Here is a 24,865-nt window from a genome sequence, read left to right on the forward strand (position 1 = left end):
TCTTATATGAAGTATAAAAATTTAAATATTATTTAAAGGTAATATGCAATTACTCAATTAAGTTTGACACCCAGTGGTTGAACTAGGTATTGCACGCCTGGTTCAAAACACACAAAGCACAGGTTACCAGATTGACGACACTAACAGCAGTGTACTGATTTAAGGCTGATTTAGGTTGTGTACTAAATAAAAGCAATGGCACGCAATAGAAGGAATATTTTCCAAATTAAAAGGAGATTTTGTTCCAACCAACTCTTCAAATATATATATAAGAAACGGCTTCTATTTCTTGCAGCTGAACAACAGAAAACTGACAATGATCACCTTAGGTACACCGCATGTGCTTTATTCAGAGTTAAATGCTAATAATGTGAGTTTGAATACCATTTTACGTGACTTTTATTGCCGTACTACTGAAAGCAGCAGATCTTGAAAATAAGATAAATCATTTGAAATTGAACTTTAGAACTGTAACTCAGTGCAAACCAACACATATCAGTAATTCAATATGTACATTTAATAATGTTAAAGAGGTTTAATATGTATTAATTAGATTTTAAACCTTACCATTTCGTTGGAGTGCAGTGAGTGCACTATTCTGTGATTCTGAATGGCTGTATTTAAACTTCTTTCAGGTTTCGTCTGTTGCAAACAGCCAAATTGCTTATCACTGCGCATCTTGTCACGTAGCGTGTTGTTTGGACACGCCGTTACAATGTAACCTGCTTACCTAATGTTTACATTCATACTATTTATATTATTTGTTAAGTAATAACCACCTGAAGTTGAACCCTGAATCTGCATCTCATTTTGGAGGCTTCTACTGTCCACCGGAGGTCGCATTTTGGTCACAGACAAACACTTTGACACACACTTTGATATATACAGTTGTAGTCAGAATTATTAACCTCCTTTGAATTTTTCTAGAGAAAGTCTTAGTTTTATTTAGGCTAGAATAAAAGCAGTTTTTCATTTTTTTAAAAACATTTTAAAAGGTCAACATTATTAGCGCCTTTAAGCTATATATATATTTTTTCAAAAGTCTACACAAACTATCCATATACAATAACTTGCCTAATTACCCTAACCTGCCTAGTTAACCTCATTAACCTAGTTAAGCCTTTAAATGTCACTTTAAGCTGTATAGAAGTGTCCTGAAAAATATCTAGTCAAATATTATTTACTGTCATCATAGCAAAGATAAAATAAATCTGTTATTAGAAATGAGTTATTATAACTATTATGCTTAGAAATGTGTTGAAAAAAAATCTTCTCTCCGTTAAACAGAAATTGAGGGAAAAAATTAACAGGGGGGCTAATAATTCTGACTACAACTGTATATATAATTACTTTACTACTTATTTCACATACTGTAAAACAGTATATGTGTAATATTAATTGTGTATTTGTTTATTGTGAAGTATTGTTTAGTGATTCATTCCTCATGCATCAGAGACTATTATTAATTTTATTGCCATGATGCACATTTCCCATATTGATTATCTCTGACAAAATCAAATAACAGGCAAAAGCAGGGAGGGTGGCTGACAAGGCTACAGAAAAAAAGGGCAGAAAATGAACAATGACATCTGAGCACACATGAATACTTGCTTTGAATGTGCTTGTTCTGACAGAGAGGACAGCATTCAGGCAGACAAGAAGACAGAGGTCAACTCTTATACTCTGAGTGCCTACATTATAGTTAACTGCTTTTATTATTTATAAAGCATTTACAGTCCAGTTAAAGCTTACATGATAACTGTAAACCTACATGAGTAATGAAATGGAAGAATTTTCTAGCCTGAATTTTCTTCCTTTTGACTTAAAGGTAGTGTATGAATAACGGGGGGGTTAGGGGGGTCTGACCTCCATAATTGATGCTTGACCCACCCTGAAGGACATCAAAACAAAATGTATGGGGTCCACCCTTTAATAGTTAAGAAATAGTTTGCTATGATTTGTATCTTAAATAATATTAATAATTAAATTGATAAATAAATTAAATATACATTTGACCACCCCTATAATGGTTCATACCATTGTGAATGCATATTTGTGCCAAAATATGAATTCATCAGTTTGAAATCAGCAAATCTAGAGCACCAACAGTCAGCATAGAGGTTGATTTATACTTCTGCATTAAGTGATCGGCATGACCCATGGCGCATGCCTTATGCGTAGTTATACTTCTGCATGTCGCTCTTTAAGTCGCTCTGTAGTTCTTGTAAAATATTCATTTGTATCCATCCATAAAACTAGATGCATAGTTTGTTTTTTATTAGACACTTGCTTGCACATGGAAGTTAAACAGTAAAATAAAAAATATATGCAGTCTTTTATAGTCATCCAATAATAGGTGCAGGAATGCAAACCTGTCACCATTTATTTAATATCACAAATGTCATTGAGAACCATTCAATATCCCTCAAAACACTGAAAACATAACAAATTTGACTAATAAATTACAGACCCCCTAGTTTTTCGCGATTCTTTTTGGGGATTTTTTTGCAATAAAAATGACTGATTTTGTGGTGGTAATTCTCAAAAATTTTCGGATGATTTTGCGATTAACAAAATATATAAAAATATTCATTCATTCATTTTCTTTTCGGCTTAGTCAATTATTAATCTGGGGTCGCCACAGCAGAATGAACCGCCAATTTATTCAGCCCATGATTTATGCAGCGGATGCTCTTCCAGCCGCAACCCATCTCTGGGAAACATTCATACACATTCATACACTATGGACAATTTACTCTGAGGAAACCCACGCGAACGCAGGGAGAACATACAAACTTCCACATAGAAACGCCAGTTGACCAAGCCAAGGCTCGAACCAGCGACCTTCTTGCTGTAAGGCGACAGCACTACCTACTGCATCACAGCGTCGCCTACATAAAAATATATAACTCTTATTTTTATCCACGATCTTACTTTCTTTCTCTCAGATTTAACTCGCCATCATCTGACATCATGTACCTCAAACAGGACATCCGTTAGGGCTTCCCCTAACGTAATACACCTAAAACACAGATTGTCGTAAAACTCGTCAAAGGCAGGTCAGCGTTTTCTCTCTTCAACAGTAAGGAAAGAGTTAATCGAAATCATTTATCGATTTGACGTACATCGTAATAGGCTGCCAGCCATACATGTAAAGCAAAATTAATTTCCTTCAATCGGTCACATCCAGCTGCCGTCATCCTTGAACCAATCTCCATCATTGTAAGCTGCTTGCTTTTCTGTCTATTCCATTGCTACGTTTGTTAGATGTTTGCTCCCACTTTCTTTTGCAGTCTGAAGCGCGTCAAACGCCCAATTCGCACCATCTCATTCACTTGACCTGCGCTACAGGATGTCTAATCGCATCTTTGCATTGAGTTCACATGTAAATCACTCATGCTTCAGTGTCTGGTTACTGCACAGGATATAAAACTATTTTTCCCGCACTTCCATGTAATGTTAGGATTGTGAGGGCACAGATTTTTTTCGAGACACTCAAATACATCACTTGCGCTGCATATGCAAAGTCTGTAAGTCACGTAAAACAATAAAATGCAAACTAAAATAAATATAAATTGATTATATAATTTGAACTTGGATGTTTTAAGAGATTATTTACATTTTTTGCAATTATTTTGCTTTTAATTTAAGAATTTTGCAAGATCGCAGGATCAACAATTTTTTCATGTCACCTCATACTTCAGTATCTCATCAAATCTTCTGACCAATCAAATGCTCTTTAGTATCTGACATGCCCTGCCTCCTTCAAGACACTTTCCTTTTGTTATTTTGCAACCACTATCACTATCAGTTTTTTTAAAGGGGAGGAGCTACAATAGATCTCACTGTATCTTCATGTTTCAGTTGAGATTACATCAAACATTTAGGCCCAATCAAATTCTACACCTTAGCCCTTCCCCTTACCCCTCATTTTGCGCATTCACGTGAAAGGGTAGGAGTGTCCCAATTCTCTTTAGTTTGAAGACATAGGGCTAAATAGAAGGGCTAGATACCCCTTCAAACTGAGATTTTTTCAGGACCACACTCGAAACTCAGGGGAAGGGGTAGGGGTACAAAAAAAGAATTGGGATTGGGCCTTAATTAAAAAAAATGCACATTTCGAAGCACCTCACACGACCTTTTAAAACCTCCGATTGGTCAGCATTTGCTATTTCAAAGATTACACTGTAGATTCATTCCCACTCACCTTCCAAATTTGTTGGCTACGACGCCGACGCTGAATGACCCCGCCATTCCTCCAACGCTAAAGATGGCCACGGCAAAACTCCACACAATGGTGCAGACGCCTGGACTGATGGGCTCCCCATAACGCTCCATCCACGTGGCGTTGAAGAAGGCCCGAAGTTTCTGAAAGGTTAATTTTTTTATGGTCACTCTCCTTCCATACTAAGGATTCATTTACTCTTCCGAATATTTAAAAAAAGGAGGAATAAAAGAAGTGCAATACTAATATATTAAAAGTGCAATTCTCAATGTAGCAATTTTTTTATTAAAAAATTCTGTTAATACAGTAATACTCAGAAATACTACAGCAATCGAAATTCAACTTTTCTAATTTAATACATTTTAAAATGAATAAAAAAAATGTTATCCATTTTTAGCAAATCAAAAAGCACAACAATCATGTTCTGATAGTAACAACTCCATTCATTTTTTCTTTAAGGCTGTTAATTGACTGTATTTACTATTTGTTTTATTCATTCATTCATTCATTTTCTTTTCGGCTTAGTCCCTATATTAATCTAGGGTCGTTACAGCGGAATGAACCACCAACTTATCCAGCATATGTTTAATGCAGCGGATGCCCTGGGTTGTCCAGCTTCAACCCATCAATGGGAAACATCCACACACACACACTATGGACAATTTAGCTTACCCAATTCACCTATACTGCATGTCTTTGGACTGTGGGGAAAACCGGAGCAGCCGGAGTAAACCTACGTGGACACAGGGAGAACATGCAAACTTCACACAGAAATGCCAACTGACCCAGCCGAGCCTCGAACCAGTGACCTTCTTGCTATGAGGCGATTGTGCTACCCACTGCGCCACCATGACGCCCTAAACCAAATTCATATTTTCTAATTTAATACATTTTTAAAATGGTATTTCTGTGATAAAGCTGAATTTTTAGCAAATCAAAGAGGACAATAATCATGTTCTGATTGCAACAACAATCTTTTTTTTTCCTTAGGGCTGTTAATCGACTGTATTTACTTTGGTTGCATTAATTCAACCCGTTTTTAAAATGATAGTGTTCAGCAGTGTAGTGTGCAGAGAAAACTACATTACCCATGATGCCGTACTGACAATTCCAGCAATCAGAGGGTCACATTGAGGAATGTAGACCAAAACAAAGATCTTAAGCTCAGTCTACTAGAAAGTGTGTGTGTGCATTACATCTTGTCTGTTTGTAAGGAGTATGTAACATGCTGTTATGCAAGACAAAGAAAATGCCGGATTCAAGTCTGACAATAAAAGGACTATCTATCTCAGTGATGTAATAAGGTTGGTCTTTCTACAATTAAAACTTCATTACACTACTTTATATTTAAAATCATAATTTTATTTGCAATGCTTCTTGGGATTATGATTCCCTCATTGAAGTCAAGAACCTTTGAAGAGTTCAAATGCAAAAACTCTTAAGTGCCATCTAAAATTTTCAACTGAAATTAGCATTTTTCTCAGGCTGTTGTGTGTAGTTTTAGTAATTTTACTATAAGTGCAAAGAAAATGTAATTTTCATTGCCTTTAAAGTGAAATAACTGAACATAAACATAGGAGACTGAGAAAAACGCTTATTTTAGAGGAACATTTCAAACGGCACTCATTTGTCTTTTTGTCTGATTTTCATTTACTTCTTTGCCTAAAATCCAAGTTTGTAATGTTATGACTCTCCTTGAAACAGGTTGGTTTGGTTTATATAATTCTTTAACTAAACCTTTTCAAAATGCATATAGGAAAAGAGAACAGAAAATACATTCATGTGTACGCACGCACACACGACACTCTAACTAACCTGTTCTGGTGCATTGATGACTCCTGTGTTGTAGCCAAACTGCAGGGAGCCAATTACAGCCGTCGACAAAGAAAACAGGAGGTAGCATGTTACCTGTTTCTGTGAAAGGAAATAAATTCAAGGTTAGGTGTTTATCATTTACAGTTTAAAAAAAATCAAATAACGATCATGAAAAACACATATAGACAACTTTTAAAAAGTTCTCAGATCAAGGTAGATATCTCTAAAGCATTTAAAACATGAAAATAAAAATCCAAACCACATATTTTTTCATTAATGTATTTAAAACATTGTTGTAAATTTTAAAATATTATTAAAATATTAGTGAAAGTTGCGCTTGTGTGCTCCTGATATTGCAATAAATATATAATATTTATTAAGATATTAACTACCAAAATTGTATTTAATAAAATCAGAAAGTCAAAAATATATTTGAATATACTGTATATAAAATTCCTAAGAGCACAATCTGAGAGTTACTAGTAACAGCCCCTTTGGTATGAATGAATTTATGAAATAAAATGCAAAAATCAATACAAAATCTGTCCAATAAAAAAAAATACATAAAAAATTTAAGCAAAATTTGCACAAAATCGTTCACTTTCTTATGAAAAATCGGCTACAATACTTGCCAGTTGGCCTATGTAAGTAGTTTTATCAAAGGATATGCAAAATATCCACTAAAAATATGTATTTTTGAAACTAATATTACCTAATAGATGTTTTTTACACTTAGTTCATCATACAAAACTGGTATATTGCCTTAAATGCAGGGCTTAATTTGTGCCAGAACACGCCGGATGTGGATCTGGCATCTCATTTTACCAATCCCTCTCCTCAACTGCCCTTCTCCCCCGTCCGCTGTTTACTTTATATAAGTCAGAATTATTAGCCCCCTTTAAATATTTTTTTTCTTTTTTAAATATTACCCAAATGAAGTTTAACAGAGCAAGGACATTTTCACAGTATGTCTGATAATGTTCTTTCTTCTGGAGAAAGACCTATTAGTTTTATTTAGGCTAGAATAAAAGTTTTTAATTTTTTAAAAACCATTTTAAGGTCAAAATTATTAGCCCCTTTAAGCTATATTTTTTTTGATAGTCTACAGAACAAACCCTTATTATACAATAACTTGCCTAATTACCATAACCTGCCTAGTTACCTAATTAACCTAGTTAAGCCTTTAAACGTCGCTTTAAGCTGTATAGAAGTGTCTTGAAAAATATCTAGTAAAATATTTTACTGTCATCATAGCAAAGATAAATTAAATCAGTTATTAGAAATGAGTTATTAAAACTATTTTGTAGAAATATGTTGAAAAAAATATTCTCTCCATTAAACAAAAATTGGGAAAAAAATAAACAGCGGAGCTAATAATTCTGACTTCAACTGTATATGTATATATATGATAAAGCCATTAAAAAAAAAAAAAAAAAAAACAGTAAAATATGTCTTCATTTTCCTTCATCTGTGTTTATGTTTCTTTAAAGTCCTAGTTTCTAGCTACAGCCCCATATTTTTAATTAACCTTTGCCTGACTGATTTCCCTAAAGAAAGTAATGAAGAAAAGATCCAGTTGTAACGTTGGACTCCACTTTGACTGATGTAGTAAATAATGAGGTATAAACACGACAGCAGCCAACAACATTATTATTAAAGAGCTCATCTTAATCACCACAAATCAGCCATGTCCTGAAACAGCCCTGCCTTCAGCTGTAAGACAACACTGCAGTTCAGACTCCAGGTTTCTAGGGCATCAGGACACAACAGTGCTGAGAGAGGCAATCGCGAAGAGCTGCGTGATGCTGACATGGTCAGACATTCGACACAAGTGACCTTAAAGGTTATTATTGATCCATTTCAAAATTAGTGCGAATATCTTTAAACACTAGAGATGTGGCGAAAAATTTGATTTTCAAAATGCATTGCTATTCTCTCTTGAATAGATCCTGAGCTTATATTTAACAGCAGATGGTGAAAACAAAATCATTGGTTATTGCTGAAGCTCAGAAATATCAATAATGAACCTCATTGGTTCTCACACATCAAACAAGCACGCTTGAGTATCCGTGAGTAAATCTGAATGCTGTAATTGATCAATGTTTACATGTGAATAAAAAGGGCTCTTTTCCACTGAGTGGTTCAGAACAGTGCGGTATGTATTTATTTCTGTTTCCACTGCCAGAAGTACCAAAATAGTGAACAGTATCATGCCACTTTTGTGATCCTTTATGGTGCGTTCACACCAGATGCGCATGAAGCGTCAAGCATGAGTAATTTACATGTTAAGTCAATGCAAAGACGCGATTAGACATCCTGTGGCGTTATTCACGCGAATAATGCAATGTGAATGACGCGATACGTGCGAATGAGGTGCCGTGAATTGAGCATTTCGGGCATTTGATGTGTTCAACGTGTGATTTGTATGAATCGCTTGAATTGAAAAATCTGAAAGTTGGTGCACAATCACCAAGCAGACAGAGGCCCCTCCTATGATGCGAATCTGCATTTATTGTAAAAATAAACTTCACTTACGAATTAAGCGAATTATACGTTTGAATAAAGCAAGTAAACTAAAAATGTTCTTGCATCTAATTACACAGGAATATCGCAATCTATTCAATCAAGCCGGGTCTGGTCTGAAGGTCCCACATCGATTTTCCACTGGCTCGTTTGGAGCACAGTGCAACGAGCATTTTCAGTTAATTCATATAGAAGTTGAGCGCAAACGCCCACGCAGTGCATTATGGGATTAAAACTGGCAAGGAGAAAGCATTGAGAGCAGCCAAGAGCATCAGAAAGCATGGCCATTTCTCGACTATTTGCAAATATCAAGTGAAAAACACCGGGCGGCAACTAATTGTTGTAAAAAATAGGCAAGGCAAGATGTTGATTTATGTTTCCAAGTGTTTGTGTAACTGGATTACTGTGCTGAAATCACTGACACATAGGCTACTATGAGAATGTATTTCATCACACTTTAAGTTCACACAAACATCTTGAACCATGTATGTCTGTATGTTTATGCACTGGTCATTTATTGCACAATGTGCGTGTGATAAATGTGAAAACATGATGTCTTATACCAGATCAAAACAGGCATGCTTAGATGTGTAAATTTTATATGCTCCACAGCAGTAGTACTGTAGCGTTGCCAGCAGCACTGAGCGCAGATTTGACGCTGTAGTGAAAACGTATTATCACAGGTACCAAGCAGAACAGTTACAAAAGGGTGGAGCTAGAGGTCTCTACTTCCAGCGGGAACCGTGAAACCCAATAAGATTTTACAGCTTGTACTGCTACATAACATATATTTAGTCTTTTAAACAGCTTAATAATGATCGTATTATTTGTTATATGACGAGTAATGGGCACAGCCGTTGTTGCTAGAAGGGATACAGCTGCGATCAGAAGTTAACAAGAAGTATTTATAATATTTATTAAATTATTAATCAAGCATTAATTGTATTCTATTAGCTAGATGGAACACAGCTAAAAATACGTTAATATAGCAATATTGACGCGAGTATCCTCAGCTGTATCCCATCTAGACTTCTCCCTCTCCTGCAGCATGGTGAAGAGATGGGATCCAGCTAAGGATATTCACGTTAATATAGCATAATTTTTGTGACACTGTACAACAAATTAAATGTTTTATTACCGTGAGGGTTGGGTTTAAGGTTGAGGTAGGGGTAGACGCTAATAAAATACAATTAATGCATCATTTTAATTTAATAAATAATATTAATACTTCACGTTAACTTCTGATTGCAGCTGAATCCCCTCTAGCAACAACTGCAGGAGAGATCCAAGCTGCTGGATTTGTTTTGTTTATTCATAATTTTCTTTGGAAAAACATGAAGATAAGCAACTGTTTATCTAGTAGAGGAATAGAGCTATATAAACAGTGTGTATCTTACGTGAACAAAGCACATTGTTTTTAAATATATTCACAAATAATTATTATTGCCATGTTTGTAGACATCTGCATGTATTTTACAAACCTTAAATGCTTTGTTTAGGTTGTAGTTATGTGTATTTGAATATCTGAAACCAAAAATAAATGTTATTCGTTTGAAAGCACAGATAAATTGTAATTTATGACATTCTAATCACTAGATGTGATCATACGCTTCAGGGACCAGCCAAGGCTGATCACATCAGATGTGATCGTGCGCTTTAGGGACCAGCCAAGTCTGATCACACCGGTGTGATCATAGGTGTGAAAGGGTTAAAAAGGGGGTGTGGCACCAAACCCCATGCCTAAACCCAACCGTCATTGTGGAATAAGCAAATCGTACTAAATTGTACAAATGAGATCGTACGAATTCAAAAAGTTGCCATGAAATTGGAACAGTCTGTATGGCTTTTTTTCTTGGAGTGAGAATGACATTGATCGCAACTTTCTGGAATAAAGGTACAGCTGACAATGGAAATGCAAGCCTGATCAGTGTGATGTGTATCGAATCCTACTGTACTGTGATGTACTGTACATGGCAAATCCAGTGGAAACAAGGCAAAACTTAAATCTGTTCATCATATAAAGGTTTATAAACATAAACTATTTAACACTATTTTAAAAAAAATTTATGACAAAAATAATTTTAAATAAAAATTGTAATGTAAGTTTGCAATGTAATAACAAGACATTTCTTGCGCAACATGTGGACTTCTATAAGCAAAACCAGTAAATTTAAATCTGAGAGAAACAATGATGGGAAAAGCAGATCAATAGCATATTTCCTTTTTATCTGATACTATAATTCCTATTAGGCTACTCGGTCTCTCTTTCTCTCTCTCTTCCAAACCCATGTAAATACTCTCAAGTCACGATGACTCAGTTAAATAAGTGAAACAAATGTCATCTGACAAATGCACTGAGTCAAACACTGGAAAAGGACTAAAAGGAAAACAAAAAAAACAAAAAAAAGAATCAGAAACATCCAGTTATGAATAAAAGTGTCTAATCTAAAATCTTATTCCAGAATTACTTTAATCTGCTGAGGCTGAGCGGGTTAAGAGGATATAAATAAACTCCAAATACAAACAACAACACCCCCCACTCTGCATCTTTCCCAAACATGTATGTACAACACACTGCATCTTTGCCCCTCCCACATCATCATGGCAACATCCTGACAGCAACAGCTGCATTGACCTCCCTTTCAATGAGAGCACAGCAAACACAGCAACACCGGGATCATGGATGACAGTACTGATTGATCATATTGATTAACTTAATATTCCATTCTGAAGCAAACATTCCATTGAGCATCAAATTTCCTTGTTGTGGTTATTTATGAAGCTTTTATCACAGTATTTTATCACAATATTGATGTAAGCCGCAAAAAGGTTGGTTTAACTGATAAGATGACAAATAGATTTTTTTTGTGTTGCTTTATTGTATATAAATATTTAGAGTTTACAATTTCAAACAACATAATATATTGTAAAATTATTTTACTGTAAATACGATAGGTTACACTTTTTAAATTGCAACAGGTAACACTTCAAAATTAGTTCTTATAACTAAAAATTAACAAACATCAACAGTAAGAAATACTTTAGTTCCAAAGCTATGTAAATGTTGGTTTTTAAAAATAAATCTAGTTATTAGCTCCTTTGAATGAAACTATTATGACTTTCAACGTGAACATATTAGAAAACATTTACTAGCAACTAAATATCACCTAAGATTAATAATAAATGCTTTGCAAAGAAAGTTCAGCATTAGTTTACATTCATTAACTAGAGTTAACTAACACCAATTACACTTTAAACTTTTAATTTGAAATAACATCATTCTTCAGATGCATTGACTATAGGCTATAATGCTTTGCATACATTTTGAAACAAATATTTGTCACATTTAAATATGACTTGTCTGAATCTTGTAGGCACATCCCTGGATGAAACTTAACCCTGTATTATTATAGTAAAATGTATTTGTGTTTGTGTGTATGCGTGTTTCAGACTGATAGCTGTTTGTAAAACCAGTATTATTTCAAATTTTATAGTAAAACTAATTTTATGGCATGCATTTGGGCTTACTATATATATATATATATATATATATATATATATATATATATATATATGCTTTTAGTTGTGACAAATCTGCAATTCATTTTTAAAGGATATCATACCAGGCCCATAGCCAAGGGAAGACCCACCTCTTACTGACAAAGGTCCAAAATTCGCCCTATACATGAGCTCATTTGTCCTACTTCGATGTCTATGCCATGTTCATTTGTTAAAATAACTGATCGAAAAAGGCTTTAAGACCAAGCAGAATCCTCTGTTCGCCGTCACTTCCGTGTGACTTCAGCTAATCAGTTTTGGTCAATGCAAACAATTATTTTTCATGAGTGCAACATCCAACTGTGCAGGACAACATACAATCTAACGTAAGTGAAGTGACAATAGGCGTTTTTAATTTAAAACTTTAACAGATTTTTTTTTTTTATATAATGATATGATGTAATAAATTTGCGTTTATTGATTTTTTCATATTTTGTTTATTGTAAATCTTAGAAAATATTTTTGGTACATCAAAAAGTGTGGTTTTGATGACCATCCAACAAGCTAATCCAGCTAGTGCTTAAAATGTAATTAAACAAAGATAAGGCGAATAACTGCAACATTTTTCACTTTTTGAGAAAAAAGAACCACTTTTCACCAGGCTGGCGACAGGCCTGCATACTATTGTACAAAACAGCATTTACTGAATGAAGAAAACAGGTTAAAAGGACTGACCTTCTCCCCCTCCATCGTGCTGGAGTGGAAACGTCCAAGATTGACAGATTCCCGGTGAACGTGAGGCTTGGCACACAACCTCTTTTAATGCTCGAGAAGTGATGCTATTCGTGACCAGCTCACTTTTGACAACTGCAAAATTGCAGAACATTGGTAAATTAGTGTCTTTAACCCACTATGAGAATAATACACGGAGTTTTAGACATCTGTTGAACATCATCATTGCACAACATCACCAATTTGAGCGCTCCACGCAGTTATACGACGTTGTAAACAAAACAAACGCTTTTGAGACATTTAAGAAGTTTTTAAAAATTATAAAGTAACTAATAATGATATTTCGTCAGCTTTCCGTTCTGAAATGAACAACCCACACAACGAACTGCTGCTATTATGCTACATCTTCCGGTAAATCTGCAGAACATAAATGTTTATGAAAAAATAAAAATGTATATGTATTTTAACAATTCTGACCTCTTTGCCAAACCTTTTATGTCGACCATCAAATCCTAAAACATTGATGTAAACGTGTAAAAATGTGAGGAATATTAAATAAATATTAATAGCCTTTTATCTCGCTACAACAGGTGCTCCTACACATGCTGACTCGGCTTTTTGGCCAATTTGGTCGTGTTTTTCACTTCAACCCTGTTATAAGCACAAAATCACTGGTTAACGTAATTATAAGCAATCTATTTATTAATCCACACGACTAATATAACAGCCCCACAGCCATGATGATATTAATAACGTTGCTGTAGCATCACGCTGTGTATTATAGTAGTATTTTATCATTCACTATATAGCTTACCATTTCACAAGAATAAGCTGTCAGTAAATTGACACTAAACAACCAAAATACACAACATAACATGCAGGAATTATACCATCAGCACACGGCTACTATAGCAACTAATATGCTTTTTGAATGACTCTTAATTTAAGAATATAATCCTCAACAATTAAGGCTGCACTTACCGTGTTTCTCGTGCGTCGTGACCGCCCCGTGTGCGCGCACGTATCCGTTGACCTACTGGCACTGAATTGTCCAGAACTACGTTCAGCCGGTGATGTATTCTTTTATTCGTCACCGGCAGCACATACACGACAAACCGCACGTTCTCCTCTTTGACGAAATACCGCCGCTTGAGCACGTAAAACCTCGTGCCCGCCCCTTTATTTATCCACGACGCGCATTTCGCATCACGCCCCGTGACAGCTGTTCCGTCACAGCGCCTCGTGATGCGGGAATACCTTATTCGGCAGGGTTTGGTCAGGATGAGAATGCTGCTGGTGGGGTGGGACCAAACAGCATCTGATACCCACACCGCCCATGATGCTCTGCGCGGGTGACCTTGATAGAGCAAAAAAAATGGAGAAAATGGATGCTGTGCCGGGTACCGCAAAGGATGCTGCCAATATGTGGAGTGAGAACAGAATTACTGAATATAAGAAAGCATATAGGCTACTGTTTACCCTTTTCTTCACCTGCAATTACCAATTATATCAGTGTGGGCATGCCTCCACCAGCGTTGATTCAGGCCTCAAAAGCAGGCACGTGATGGCAGTATCATATTCTGCAGCAGCTCAATCCTCACTGCAGGAGGAGTCACAAGACTTGACTGGATGAGTTTTAAACACAGCAGTGTTGCATCATTTTATACATTTCATTTATGTACACTTTAAAACTATTGTGAGCTTTTTTGTTAATCTATTTGCAAATATCTGACTCTAGTTAATATGACGTATATGTTCATAATACATCAATCTTTAAATATTACCCATAGTTTTCTATAATTGCAATATTGACAAACCTATATTTTCTGCACTGGCTACTATTGCACTCCTGGTTAAACCTAAACTACATTTTGTTGCCTTGAAAATGTGTAATGACAATCAAGTTGAATCTAATCTAAACGAATAATAATAAAACGAAGTGCTGATGGTTAAATATAAGCTACATAAAGAGTTTGGGACTGGTTTTTAAAATGTTTAAAGGATGTTTTGGTTTAAAATTAATTTATGATTATTTGTATGTTGTGTAAAAGAGAAATAATAACATTTTAAAAGATGTTTTAGACCAAAGGCGCCGAAACTCTTAAAAAGGGCCAAAAACAAAACTTGATTGAGAGATGTGGGACAAATTTAAACATTCCAAACTGTATTACATTCGGTTTGCCATGAGTAATTTCCTAATTTATTTGTTAATAATTAAAAATAACTAGAAAATGTTGCTTTAAAACCATTATTTAATGATGCAGTATCATGTATAACATTTCATAATGAATTTATTTTAGTAAAAACATAAACCATCTAATTTAAAACACATTAACACAGTAGTCGAGCTGATCCTGTCTTTGCTTGCCAATGTTTTGTGCATTGTCCTCTATATGACAGTATTTTAAAAGTCCGATTCATTTAATTGAAACATTTCATTTTAGTTGTCTCATTTTGTAGCTCAATTAAACAAAGAAAACAAATGTTACATTAAATTCAAAATGATCTGTCAAAGTCATTCACCCAAAAAAAAACACCCCATCATTCTCCCTCTTTATATAAGATGGTGGGCCATACCAAAGGCTACAATGAGCCAACTTTGGCCCGTGGGGCCTACTTTGGGCACCCCTGTTTTAGACAAAAATACATTTTTGCTGTGGTTTATAACTTACATGGATAATCCATCAATGTCAGGTGGTATTATGAATAAATGTAGAAAAACAACTTTAAATATAAATTGCACATCATTACTTTTGACAGGGACAAAAGTAACAAAAATATATGCTTACTCTTAGATTAATTATGACCTTGTCAACTGTAACATGTTTTGTCCTTTATCTTTGCAAAAAAAAAAAAAAAAAAAAAAAAATTAATTTCAGTTGTAACTTTTAGAAAATGTGATTTAGAATTATTTTTGGTGACAATTTCTATGAATCTCATGCTTATAATAAATTATAACTCCACTTATTTATAATCATTTTATAAATGCATTTATAAAACACAACAAACATAGAGTTTACATGAGATGTTAAAGGCCTACAAGTCTTTGGATGCCTACAATTGTTCTGTGTGGTCATGTGCAAGAATTAATGTTCCATGATTACCAGATTCAAAACTAAAAGTATGTCGTGCTAAAAACCGAGGTTCTGCTTAGCCAAAGAAAGACAGAATTTTACAAAGCCTGGGTAATCAACAAGCAAAACAACTGCATTCTGACAGCCAACTGCACAGCAGGGTATGTGAACTTAAATTTGTACATTTCATTCCAAGCATTCAGTGTCTGCAGTTTAAATTCAGCTTATTTAACCGTTTTTGCTGAAATCATTGCTGCAATCAAAAATGAGTAAGGTGTATGATTCAGCATAGCGTAAACGTACCTGATATAAAATGAGAACTGCAATTGGTCTGTACTGTGGGTTTACAGTTTAAAATAAAAACCCTAACTCCATGTTCTCATCACAAATCGATTAAGTTGAAAAACCAATGTATCCCACAAAACCTTTTACTCATAAATTTGTTTGAACCTGTGATTGTCACGCTGGTAGGCAAGGAAGACAGGTGGTTCTCGTCACAAGTTTTATTCAAAACAGTCACAAATCAAAGGGTTGATGTATATGCTGTTGTGATCTTCATACACAGCAATGAGTGTATCATTAGATCTCACTAGAAGGTCGCTCACTGTACACAGTGGGAGTGTATACAGATACAGAGATCTAGTTGGTAGTTGATTTTGGTAAACAACTCAAGTATAAGCATTCAATTCACAAGGCATTTACTTTCGTTAAACACTGCAGGTGAATACTCCGATACAGTTCATCTAGTTGGAGGTAAATCTTCTGATAAACACTACACAAGTGTAAGCTTTTCACTAGATCAGGGAGGATCAGTAAGCAGATAAAGGTCATCCATAGGAGAGTACACAAGCACACAGTTCATCAGAGAGATAGCAGATTTTCTGGCAACCATCAGATAAGAATAATCACTTCCCTTGATAAGTGTGAAGGACTCGAAGACTCATAAGGAACATCCATGGACGAAGGTAAGACTACACCGTAAACCAGGTGAAAACAACCATCTGACTTCAACACCTACCGACAAGTGAATCAAGAAGGTGTGTATTTATAGTATGCTTGGGTAATGGGGAACAGGTGCAAATGATTAGTAGTCTGGTGATTGTTCACGGGATTGGATGGAGGTGGTATGTGAAGAAGAACGTTGGTTGGGTGAGCAGGAACGAGCCATAGATAGATAGATGGATGGATGGATGGATGGACGGACGGACGGACGGACGGACGGACGGACAGACAGACAGACAGAAAGACAGACAGACAGACAGACAGAAAGACAGACAGACAGACAGGCAGGCAGGCAGGCAGATAGATAGATAGATAGATAGATAGATAGATAGATAGATAGATAGATAGATAGATAGATAGATAGATAGATAGATAGATAGAAAGAAAAGAGACATAGTTTAAACCCAGTTTTCCAGTGTTGGATTCTGAATCACCAAGTGGTGCTCACTGCAGAGCCACAGGAGGGTAATGAACCCAACAGCGAGACACTACTTGCACTGTGAGAGATTTATTTACAAAAAAAATAAATAAATAAAAATCCAGATTTGAAACAAAAAAATGCAGAGATAACAGAAGACTTAATGTAGGAACAAAAAGGCCAACAGGGAAAATCTCTCTGGAAAAACTAGAGTATGAGAAACATGTTCTAAAAACAAAGAAAAAAGCAACGAAGCATAAAACTTTAGAAAGACTAGAGTTTGGAAAAGCAGGGTAAAACCCACGATAACCAAGGGCTAGCATCAACAATAATCAAGCAAAAAAACATGGGAAACTAGTCAACTTAAACACACACGACATAACAGGACGCATGTGAAAACAATCACGTATCTACTGAACTTAAAGAACATATGGGGAGAAATGAGAAACAAAGTCATAACATGTAAAAACTAAAATCATAAAATGAAAGGGTCTAAAATAAATCAGTTATTAGAAATGAGTTATTAAAACTATTATGTTTAGAAATCTCTCTGTTAAACAGAAATTGGTGGAAAAAATAATTCAGGCAGGTTATTAATTCTGACTTATTTTTTTTTAGAAATGTGCAAGGGTTAATAAAAACTGGATTAAAAAAATGTATTACTTCAGTCTGCGAAATATTTTAATTTATAATAAAAACAGGCAAATAAAGTAATAAAAATCACAAACAATCTCACATGTATGATTTTGTGTTCCAGGAAGGGTTTAGTATGAGGCGCCGTGTAGGATTTAAATCAAACTTTGCTTATCAACACACACATAAACACGTGCATATACACCTATAAATTACTCGCATATACACCTATACTTTTAGATGTTCAAAACAACATATATGAAACTTGTGTATATACATATAAACTTGACACACGCATACACTCACACACACACGCACATACATATAAACTCCATTTATGCAAACACTACGACACACGCGCACATACATATAAACTCCATCCATGCAAACACACCCACATTAACACACGCACATACATATAAACTCCATCCACGCATACACACCCACATTAACACACGCACATCCATATATACTCCATCTATGCAAACACACCCACACACGCGCGCACATACATATAAACTGCATTTATGCAAACACACCCACACACACGCGCACATACATATAAACTGCATCTATGCAAACACACCCACACACACGCGCACATACATATAAACTGCATCTATGCAAACACACCCATATATATATAGTGACTTGTGTATATACATATATGCAAGTGATTTCATATGTGAGTGTGCATGAATTTTTCACTTTAAACGGAAGGTATTTCAGTATAACAGGAAGTTATCTCAGTTCATAAAAAAAGAAGTCATTTCAGTGTAAAAGTCACAGCCAAAACGAAATATATCATTATTTATAATTATAAGCATGTATCAGGTCATTTCAATTAGCTGTGTTGTAGTGAAATCTATCCTATCTTCAAGCTTATGAAATATAAATGATGTGATTAATTGAGGTATTAGGTCTTTTGATTATTGAAAACATGACATGACTGCTCCAGCAAAATGTTTATTAAAAATCCTAAAATAAATGAAAGGAGTAGGTTTAATCAATACACGGCCACATATGAAGTATATAATATTATTTATTATTAGAATAAATACATTGTTGTCTAATATGATTTTCTGTATGGTGTCGCAATCCTTAATGGGTTATTTTGGGTCCACACTTCAGTCCAGAAGGTGGCAGGAATGCACATTGTTGGTTTGCCAGTTGCCATTAATCAGAAAATAAGATGAAGTAAGCTATTTCGCCACGTTTCTCCATTTGAATGACCATGATGAAAAGGGATAGCGCTAACGTTACAGAAGCAACTAACATTTTGCGAAATGTTCTTGCTTCGCCGACTATAATAAGATCCATATCTAATTCAGTGGAGTCAAATGTGTCCCCTTCAGCTGAACTGCAAACAGAATCTGAATTGCGCAATTTGTTTCGCCATCAAGGCCCGCAGTTCATGACTGCGGTCACGCCATCTGAGGTTCAGAGAGACGGTCACGCTATCTGTGCTTTAAATTGTAGTGCTCGTCTACTCTGTGTTTTGCGGTAGACTACAGACGCGTGTGTTTAATGCGCTGCAGTTTTATAATCTTGTTTCACTTTTATTCGCCTGACTATATCATCCTCATTGCAATTAGCACAAGTAAATAAAGCACCGAAAAACGTCACGGCTATCAAGATCACTCTGAAATTCATGTTGATTTGCATGAGAAAAAAAATTACTTAATGCCTTCCGTTCACACTGAAAAGTTAACGCACATCCACATATAAATCACCTGCATATATGCACAACTTTGTATACCTTTGTGTATCTTGTTTTGGATGTTTGCTCGACTGTTTAACGGGTGTTTATGCATGCTGGGAGTTGTATGTGTGTGGGTGTGTTTGCATAGATGGAGTATTTATGGATGTGCGTGTGTTAATGTGGGTGTGTTTGCATAGATGGAGTATATATGGATGTGCGTGTGTTAATGTGGGTGTGTTTGCATAGATGGAGTATATATGGATGTGCGTGTGTTAATGTGGGTGTGTTTGCATAGATGGAGTATATATGGATGTGCGTGTGTTAATGTGGGTGTGTATGCGTGGATGAAGTTTATATGTATGTGCGTGTGTTAATGTGGGTGTGTTTGCATGGATGGAGTATATATGTATGTGCGCGTGTGTCGTAGTGTTTGCATAAATGGAGTTTATATGTATGTGCGTGTGTGTGTGAGTGTATGCGTGTGTCAAGTTTATATGTATATACACAAGTTTCATATATGTTGTTTTGAACGTCTAAAAGTATAGGTGTATATGCGAGTAATTTATAGGTGTATATGCACGTGTTTATGTGTGTGTTGATAAGCAAAGTTTGATTTAAATCCTACACGGCGCCTCATAGTTTAGACTCCATAGAAGATGCTTTTCTGCCATCGTCAGGACACAAAATGTTACTACACTATTAACACTTCCAATAATTCAATAACACAAGCATCATAATAGTGCATCTGTTACATAATTTTCACAAAACGTGTGAAGATCGCAAAAATTATTACCATTAATAATTTCACATTTACTGACAATAGTTGATCATAAAAAATTCATAATGCAGACAGACTACACTTACAGACCTCTGTGGTCAATAGCTAAGTGCTTTACCTTTGGGAATAAGATGTTTAGTCAAAAAAAAAAAAAACCTGATCTACTGAATAATTATTTTACCTTTGAAAGTCATATTTTCAAATAAAACTGTAGGTTACATTTATATTGTCCACAAGATGTAGTCAATGACTAGATTTCACAAAGTTAAACAAGATCCCAGTTAAAGAAATTTCAGGAATTTCATTATTCACACTGATCAGCAGAATCAAAAAAATCTAATTTCAAATGAGTGCATATTTTTAAATCAGCAGCCTCCTTTTACAACACATATTGTTGGATTGCTTACTTATTTATTTACTTTTTTTAAACACATTCTTCGTAATTTTTTTTAGAAACTTCTAACATGTACTTACCAAAACAAAACAAGACATAGAAAGTTATATAAATGATAATAATAATTACAATTACAAGTATAAAAATAAATAAATGCCTGTACATACAGTGCATCCGTAAAGTATTCATAGCGTTTTACTTTTTCCACATTTTTTTGTTACAGCCTTATTGTAGAAAATAGATTCAATTTATTTATTTCCTCAAAATTCTACACACAATACCCCATAATGAAAAGATTTTTTGAAATTGTTGCAAATTTATAAAAAAAATTAAAAACCTGAAAAATCACATGTACATAAGTATTCACAGCCTTTGCTCAATACTTTGTTGATGCACCTTTGGCAGCAATTACAGCCTCAAGTCTTTTTGAATATGATGCCACATGCTTGGCATACCTGTCTTTGGGAATTTTTGCCTCTTTCCTCTTTGCAGTACCTCTCAAGCTCTATCAGGTTGGATAGGAAGTGACAGTGTACAGCCATTTTCAGATCTCTCCAGAGATGTTCAATAGGATTTAGATCTGGGCTCTGACTGGGCCAGTCAAGGACATTCACAGAGTTGTTGTGAAGTCACTCCATTGATTTTTTTGGCTGTGTGCTTTGGGTCATTGTCCTGTTGGAAGAACCACCATCGTCCCAGTCTGAGATCAAGAGCACTCTGAAATAAGTTTTTATTCAGGATGTCTCTGTACATTGCAGCACTCATCTTTCCCTCTATCCTGACTAGTCTTCCAGTTCCCGCTGCATCCCTACAGCATAATGCTGCCACCACCATGCTTCACTGTAGGGATGGTATTAGCTTGGTGATGAGCAGTGCCTGGTTTTCTCCAAACGTAATGCCTGGCATTCACTTCAAAGAGTTCAATTTTAGTCTCATCAGACCAGAGGATTTTGTTTCTTATGGTCTGAGAGTCCTTCAGATGCCTTTTGCCAAATTCCAGGTGGGAAGTGGCCTCCGTCTGGCCACTCTACCATATAGGCCTGATTGGTGGATTGCTGCACAGATGATTGTCCTTATTTTAGGTTCTTCTCTCTCCACAGAAGAACGCTGGGGCTCAGACAGAGTGACCATCGGGTTATTGATCACCTCCCTGACTAAGGCCCTTCTCCCCCAATAACTCAGCTTAGATGGCCGGCCAGCTCTAGGAAGAGTCCTGGTGGTTCCAAACATCTTCCACTTATGGATGATGGAGGCCACTGTGCTCATTGAAACTTTCAGAGCAGCAGAAATTTCTCTGTAACCTTCCCCAGCCTTGTGACTTGAGACAACCCTGTCTTGGATGTCTACAGACAATTCCTTTGTCTTCATGCTTGGTTTGTGCTTTGACATGCACTGTCAACCCTGGGACCTTATATAGACAGGTGTATGCCTGTTCAAATCATGTTCAATCAACTAAATTTAGCCCAGGTGAACTCCAACTAAGGTATTGAAACATCTCAAGAATGATCAGTGGAAACAGAATGTACCTGAGCTCAATTTAGAGCTTCACAGCAAAGGCTGTGAATATTTATGAACATGTGATTTTTCAGCTTTTTTATTTTTAATAAATTTGCAACAATTTCAAAAAATATTTTTTCACATTGTCATGATGGGGTATTGTGTGTAGAATTTTGAGGAAATACATGAATTTAATCCTTTTTGGAATAAGGCTGTAACAAAAAAATGTGGAAAAACTGAAGCGCTATGAATACTTTCTGGATGCACTGTACAGTGCGTACACAATATCAAGAGATCAAAACAATGTTAAATAAATAGCAGGTTATAAGTATTTTATATAAAAATATATCGTATTTTTCTAATCCTACTCTCTCTCTTTCTCTATTCTCATTCAATGTAGACATGTTAAAAGTGTGATGTCATATTATATGAATGGAAATCAATATATTTTCAATGATCCAAAATGTCAAAGTTGGTTCGAGTCAGTCATGCTCTTCTAAACTTTTTGCAAGCCTTTGAACAAGCATAAAGAGTCGAAAAGGTCAGAAAAACAATGCCCATTTATATGCAAAGCTGTTCTCTCCTTTCATTAGCTATTTTTGCCCATTACCATTAAACATAAAACCTCTACTGTGACTCACACAACATCAACTGTGTTTTTGCTTTATGAATTTATTGATTCTGTGCAGAAAGCATCATACTGTATTCATTCCTAAAAGTCAGAAACCCATAATGTAAAATAGATGTTTTGCTGTTTATATTTAAGACTGCCGTCATAAAACATGATGCAAAAGTGTACTCAATATTATATTACAGACAAATTTAGATGAAAAGGCTACAATATTGTGTTGTGTAAGCCTCTATAACACAATAGGGGGTGCCACAGACCTTATTGGGGTCATTTTTGGAGGCACCAGCTGGTGACGTGGCCTGATGTCCCCTGGGTGCCTGACAGACACAATGGTGTGACCGGTAATCTGCATTGATGTTATGTTCCAAATTTACAGATTAGATTTTTGGCTGTGAAGGATCCTGAAACATTTCACACTATGACTGAATAGTAAAAGGAAACTCTGTGAGGAGACATATTATGCAAAGTATTCTGATATTTATTTATATGTCTCAAAGCAAAAGGTTACAGCCAAATGAAAATTGCCATTGTTTAACTCACTCTGGCATTGCTGAATAAATATATCAGCTATAAATACATTAGATATATAGACATAAATCATATGTGTGCCTTATATATATATGGCCATATATATATATATATATATATATATATATATATATATATATATATATATATATATATATATATATATATATATATATATATATATATATATATATATATATATAGGGCAACGCAGTGGCACAGTAGGTAGTGCTGTCGCCTCACAGCAAGAAGGTCGCTGGTTCGAGGCTTGGCTGGGTCAGTTGGTGTTTCTGTGTGGAGTTTGCATGTTCTCCCTGCGTTTGCATGGGTTTCCTCCAGGTGCTCCGGTTTCCCCCACAGTCCAAAGACATGTGGTACAGGGTAATTGGGTAGGCTAAATTGTCCGTAGTGTGTGTGAATAAGTGTGCATGTGTTTCCCAGTGATGGGTTGCAGCTGGAAGGGCATCTGCGGCATAAAACACATGCTGGATGAGTTGGCAGTTCATTCCGCTGTGGCGAACCCAGATTAATAAAGGGACTAAGCCGAAAAGAAAATGAATGAATGAATGAATATATATATATATATATATATATATATATATATATATATATATATATATATATATATATATATATATATATATATATATATATATATATATATATAGACCAAACCTTAAAAAGGATTTCACTTATTATTATAACTTATTATTATTATTATTATTTTATATTTCAGGCTTTAACGTTTTCCCAAGTATGCTCATGTTATTTAGCTGTTACCTAAATAGCCTACTTCATATATCATATTAACATACTTAAACAGAGAAATAACCTATAGAAATAAATTTAAGGGAACTGCATTCTGTGCACAGAGGAACATTCTGTGACAATGTTATCACTTGATTTCATTTAAATTTAACTAATATTTTCGACAAATTTTAGCGGTTAACTCACCTGGACTTTCCTCACAACTTTGATGACGCCCTTACTGGAATCTTGGCACTGAACTCTGACATAAAATGGTGGAATTTTAATATCTATTTTGATTGGTCACTTTAATAATGAGAGGTGTGTTTATGTTGTCTACAACGTCTAACTTTCACATGCAGTTATTAAAAATAAGATTTATAAAATGAAGAAACATAATTGTAAATACAAATCAAGTATTTATGAAATAGTTGATTTTTTAATCACAAAACCATGTTTTACAGTGTCATTTACTAAATGTTTGAAATTGTCCCAGAGATCTTGTATTTGAGAGACATTTTACTGAATGTATGTCCAAAAAACCCACTTTCACTAGTTGAAAACAATTACTTTATTTACAAATAATTAAATACATGCTCGTCTCAAGTTAAGCTTGTACATTTTGGCTTACAGGCATTAAACACATGCCCAAACATATTGTTAATAAT

The 24,865-nt window shown here is 35.1% G+C and overlaps 1 protein-coding gene across 1 annotated transcript in view; it reads right to left on the reverse strand.

The window, feature by feature from the left end:
* The window catches only part of slc2a3a (solute carrier family 2 member 3a), a 30,508-nt gene extending 16,463 nt beyond the window's left edge, over nucleotides 1–14,045 (reverse strand). Inside the window, exons 1-4 of the mRNA XM_056480093.1 lie at nucleotides 13,775–14,045; nucleotides 12,797–12,928; nucleotides 6,041–6,139; nucleotides 4,208–4,368 (exon numbers count right to left, since the gene is read on the reverse strand). Of these exons, the coding sequence (XP_056336068.1) occupies nucleotides 4,208–4,368; nucleotides 6,041–6,139; nucleotides 12,797–12,811 (275 nt within the window). The 5' untranslated portion in view covers nucleotides 12,812–12,928; nucleotides 13,775–14,045. The remainder of the gene's footprint in view (nucleotides 1–4,207; nucleotides 4,369–6,040; nucleotides 6,140–12,796; nucleotides 12,929–13,774) is intronic.
* Between the last annotated feature and the right edge of the window lie 10,820 nt (nucleotides 14,046–24,865).

Source organism: Danio aesculapii, chromosome 19 (assembly GCF_903798145.1).
Source record: "Danio aesculapii chromosome 19, fDanAes4.1, whole genome shotgun sequence".
Lineage (NCBI taxonomy): Eukaryota > Metazoa > Chordata > Actinopteri > Cypriniformes > Danionidae > Danio > Danio aesculapii.